Source organism: Sphaeroforma arctica, assembly GCF_001186125.1.
Source record: "Sphaeroforma arctica JP610 unplaced genomic scaffold supercont1.543, whole genome shotgun sequence".
Classification (NCBI taxonomy): domain Eukaryota; class Ichthyosporea; order Ichthyophonida; genus Sphaeroforma; species Sphaeroforma arctica.
This window is the reverse complement of record NW_014040015.1, coordinates 25,772-31,511: the sequence shown is the minus strand read 5'-3', so window position 1 is coordinate 31,511 and position 5,740 is coordinate 25,772. Positions and strand designations below refer to the sequence as shown.

The 5,740-nt window shown below is 41.8% G+C and overlaps 1 protein-coding gene across 1 annotated transcript; it reads left to right on the top strand.

Annotated features, from left to right (window-relative positions):
• Nucleotides 1-2,920: 2,920 nt before the first annotated feature.
• On the top strand, nucleotides 2,921-3,265 carry SARC_07117 (hypothetical protein; the record flags this gene model as incomplete). Its single annotated transcript, XM_014298951.1, has 1 exon — nucleotides 2,921-3,265. The coding sequence occupies one exon, from the start codon at nucleotides 2,921-2,923 to the stop codon at nucleotides 3,263-3,265; it is 345 nt and encodes a 114-aa protein (XP_014154426.1).
• Between the last annotated feature and the right edge of the window lie 2,475 nt (nucleotides 3,266-5,740).

Here is a 5,740-nt window from a genome sequence, read left to right as displayed (position 1 = left end):
ATATATATATTCTATCTATGTATATATAGATATATATATATATATAAATATATATATAGAGCTCACACGTAAGTGTAGCATGATCTTTTTATAAGACATGAGAATATAAGTGTCATTTTTTATGACACTGCTGAAAGGACACCTTTATGACACGTCTGACAGCTGTCACTTTCCTAAGTACCGAACTGTTGTTGTGTCCGAAATATTTGTTTTGGCGTAACACAATACATATCGAAATACTGGGTGTGTTTCAAAACTGAGAGCATGTTCACACTCGAATGATTCATATGCCTGCATGTGCCTTTAGATTGCTTGTAGCACGATTTGTTATATTTCACCAAAAGTCAGTGAATGCATCATATGTTCGAATAATTTTTATTCTTTTTTTTTGAATCGGTGCTTGACGTAGCACTCGGTACATAGGGTTTGTGTAGGTGTGCAAACACAGTAAGTGCTACGCCGCGGTCTCTTAGTAAACGTTAGTTTCTTACACAAGCCACTTCCACATTTCAACAGGCCTTGTGACTTGCTTTTGACACTTGCAAATTTTTGTTTTCGTGAGTCACATGCACCTTTACCAGCTGGGTGTGCTGATAATTCGCATGGCCAATCATCGGTAAACCCAATACGTGTTGCCATATGATTGATATTCCCGTACATGCTTATTGGTTCTTTAACAAATAGCAGTTGATAGTCTGGTTTTGTATGTGCATTGTCGTAGAGAAATCGACTAGCAAAGACCAAGTTGGTTAGTGTTAGGTCCATGAAACAATCTTGAATTATCATTTCCCAGGAGCGGGTGAAATGCCCCTCCTCCATGGTAAACGTATTGCTTATTAAGCTGGTATTAATATCTACGGCGGCCCTCCCTTTATTGTAATAGTCGCGATTGACTACTGGGTATTGTATTTGATACCCATTTTGATTAGTGTATCTATACAAACGTTAGCAAATTCTATGTACTGATCCGTAGGTTGCTGCGCATACACCTGTGTACTGACTGTCCTTAAAAATGCAAGTATATAGAAGTCATTTTGTCCAACTACGGCGGTCTTATCATAATCTTGTAAGGTGCCTACGCTAAACAGCGATTCATCAGACATCAGTTCTTTCAGCTTGTGTCCTGGAATTCCTTTGGGCCAGGAGCCCCGTTTCTTGGCAATGAACACCCCAAAGGGACCAAATTGAAGCAACACGTACAGTATTTTAAGTACATACTGAAAACCCGCTGTCCATGATCACCTTACGTCCTGTTCCAACGAGTTGCGTCCATCCGTCAGCCGCATTACAATGCTCACAGTCTACAGATTATCCGCTGAATGCTTTACCGGCGGCAAGTATGACGGTCGGACCTTTGCCTCACATAAGTCAACTCGAAATATTATACTCGTGGAACATGATGTTGTTTTCCACTCGTTCCCATATTCTTTAGGCTTCCGGGGGCAGTGAATCTGCGCATACCCCATGACATTGTTCCATGTCATCATAGTTCCATCTATGCAGACCTTTCTTGATGGGAAACTCAGAAAGAAGAGTGACCGATTACGGTAGACGATGACGAACCTCAGGAGGAACTTCCAAAACATAATGAAGATGTGGAAAGCTCATTTAGTCAACCCGAATCAAAATCGAAATCCACCGAGTCAACTCGTATAAGTATGTTGACAACTACTACAAATACTGAACTTAGGATTCAGATATCTGCTCTTGAACAGAGTCTGACCATTGAACATGTAGATCGCATGTATGGATCTGGAGAAAAACCACAGCGCTTACGCGAACATGTTTCTCCTGGAACTACTAAAGCTCTGCAGAAATAGACTCAACGCTAACTAGAGAAGCCGCCTTCAGAACGTAAAACTCTGAGCGCAAAACCCGTAGCCGGCGAACCGGAACAACCAATCTGGCAATTATTCTTACGGAGAATTACCTCATGAGGAACAGGCGCGTTATACGCCCGAACCATCTCCGAGATACTAGCCTCCCGTACTTGATGGTATTATAGACCCCAACGCAAGGAAGGATACTCCACCGGAAATTCCAAACTGGGGAAATGCCCCACGCTCCGAGACACTAGTCTCCTGTACTTGAGGGTATTATAGACCCCAACGCAATGAAGGATACTCCACCGGATTTTCCGAACTGGGGAAATGCCCTACGCCCGAAACCAAAATCCACGGGACAGGGAATCCGTATGAGTGGTGCACCTCAGATCGTGATACCATCTGAGGTCTCTAGTAAGGGGCAACGCAAATCATCCAATACATTTCGGAGCAGATAGACGGGGAACTTAAACTACACGCAAGCGCATTTACGATATCGAGTTTTAATCGAGTAGATCGCACTGCTCTCCATCAACCTGATGAGAATTTCCAATCCGAGGTGACACTGTGACAGAGCTTAACAAGGCAGTCGATGACTACACCATTCAAATAGAAATCATACACGATAGCCGTGACGCTGAAGACGTAGCATATTTTGCTAGTCTGATTGCCATTGAACAAAGCGTATTGACCAACTACTGCAGACTCAACGTCGATAAGACCACAAATACAACCAAAAGTATAAGAGAATGATCAGTCGACTTACTGGGATGCCAGCAGTCAAAAGCCCGAGTTCATTGATAGCCATGATCTCGATACTTTGACTCGCACGCTTAATGCATTTACAGTGATGCTGGAGACAAATGACATCACTCCACATCAATGGATATATCCACTTATGCAGTGGGTTGATCCTGAAGGAACAAGTTGTTTGACCCTTCAGAGACATCAAAACGAACTAGACAATTGTCGCGATTGGCCAGCGGTCTATTGACTAGTAATGTCCTTATTAAGCAAGGACATGCGCAGCCCTGGGCTAAGTTTAATCTTAGCCTGGGTTAAATTCAATTTTAGCCGAGCCAGCACCAAACACTACCATGCAGAACTGTATATTGAAGCTTGACGCGGACTTGAAACACCCTGATATTAAGAAAGACGACATACCACAATGGTACGAGTTCCTGGCTATGCATATGTTTTGTAAGAACATCGGAAACTATGACCGGGAGAGTTTGAATACTGAGCTTCGTCGCAAGTATGCAAACGAGCCTCTTGATCTGGGACACAGAGTCAAAGTTTCATTTGAATCGACTACACTGGGATCAGTTCTATCAGACTGTGTCCACTGTATACCCTCCCGGACGTGTGACCTCTCGGGAGATGGTGATTGTGATACTAAGAAACCGCGAGAGCAGATTGACCAAGGATACGTATCTTGGTAGACCTCAAACGATAGACCCCCACATACAAGCCCTCGTGAGATCACTCAGAATACACGCCCTGTTAAGAAGGCGCGTGCCGAGCCGAAGAACCCTGGTACAAGCAAATCAAGAAATGTGCGGACGAGAAGTGTTAGTACGATATGTACCAATTGACCTCTAACAGGTTATTGGAACGGAAAGTACGCATCTGCTTGTACGAACCATCTTGCGAAGTGCGATGAGTGCGAGAATACCAATGGCTTTCACGCTAACTCTTGCGACAAGAAGCCCGACATTAAGTTGGAGTGAAGGTACTACGGGTACAATATAACGACTCCTTAGATGAGCGTGTAATAATCCCTGTATATTGCAACAGAAATAAAGTCCTTGCATCGATTAATCCTGGTTCAGAAATTTCATGTATATCCGATCGCTCAACGTAGAACGCAAGCCACTTCCTTTATTTTAGCAGATGAGAAGACTTCTAAATGTGAAACGATGGCCACCGATGTTACAGTCCCTTTGACCGACGATAGAAATATCACTACTCAAGCTGTGATAGTTTAGATGTCACATACGTACGACATTATAGTCGGAATGAGTGATTTGCTTACACAAGGTATAACCGTAGCTAGTCTACCGAACAATGTCGATCCACTTAAGTATCAATCAGACGATAGTTGTTTAAAACCAAATACACCACCGTCTGACACGGTCAAGGCATTAATACCTGACTTTGCAAGTTATATTATGGTTCTTAATTTAGTAAATAAGAAGACTAAGATTACTTATCTGACGGTGCTAAGTTCCGTTTTAACGACGGATACGTCAGCCTTGACTTAACCAAGGTATATTGTACCCAACTATGGTGTCCTTCTAGGAACTACGTATTTTGGAGACACGAAACTGTAGTAAAAGAACAAGTTGAGAAATGGTTAGCGGATGGAGTGATAGAGATCAATTATCAACAAACGCCAGTTAATTTGGGCGCTGCTCGCTGTTGACCAATATAACTTTGACGGATCATTTATGAAAGTCAGAGTATGTCTAGATATGCGTCCAATAAATAAATTCTTGCCTACTCATAGCTCTACATACCTCGTACAACTAAGATTACTTATCTGACGGTGCTAAGTTCCGTTTTAACGACGGATACGTCAGCCTTGACTTAACCAAGGTATATTGGACCTAACTATAGTGTCCTTCTAGGAACTACGTATTTTGGAGACACGAAACTGTAATAAAAGAACAAGTTGAGAAATGGTTAGCGGATGGAGTGATAGAGATCAATTATTAACAAACGCCAGTTAATTTGGGCGCTGCCCGCTGTTGATCAATATAACTTTGACGGATCATTTATGAAAGTCAGAGTATGTCTAGATATGCATCCAATAAATAAATAATTGCCTACTCATAGCTCTACATGCCTCGTATAAACGAGCTATTGAGAAGAATGAAAGGGGCTACAGTATTTACAACTATAGACCTTACACGAGGATATCATCAACTGCAGATGCAGGAACCACACCGTATGTACTTTAGTTTTGCGAGGAAAGGTAAACAGTATCGATTTAAAGGAACACCTTTCGGGTTACACTCCTTACCGGTATTCTTCCAACAAGCAATGGAAGAGATGTCCGCAGACATACCTAATGTGCAAGTCTAGTCATTTCCTCTGAGACTAAGGGCGAATATGCCGCATTAATAAGACGACTTCTGAACAACAATTTAAGATTAATGAGAAGAAATGTCACTTTGCCATGAGCGAAATAAAGCTATTAGGCTATTGTATATCAGGAGAAGGTATTAAAATCGACCCCGGTAAAGTAGAACACCTGTTAGATTGGGAACACCAACTACAGGTAGAGATGTAAATAGTATGTGTGGATTCGTGTGGATTCGTCTCCGACGGAGTACTACACTTAGCAGATTAATTTAAGACCATTTGGACATTTAAGATGTCACGGAGGTAAACTAGGAAACCTGTGGACAAAGGCGTGTGATGATGCTTTCAAAGCACTCAAACACGCCGTCCAATAAGCTCCCGTGGTATAAGGGCCAGTCCATGGTGTACCATTTGAAATTACAACCGACAACTCCGACATATCACTTGAAGGAGTACTATATCAGGTTATAGATAACAAATCTAGATATATACAATTCTTTAGTCGAGGTATGAATGTATCACAGTTGAACTATCCAATTGTTAAACAATAACTACTAGCTGTAGTAGCAGCACTGATACACTTCCGAGATTATCTATATGGAACAGCCTTTACGTTAATGTGTGATCAGAAATCTCTTCAATATATGAAAGAGATGAAGCCAGACTCACAATTCCTGAGTCGATGGCATGATACGATATCAAAATTTCATTTTGATGTGAAACATTTACCAAGGATACATTACCACTTATCTAATATGCGATCTCGCTTCGTATCGGACTTCAATAAGTCAGTACGTGAGCTATTAGCCACCGATTGGAAGTGTAATCCA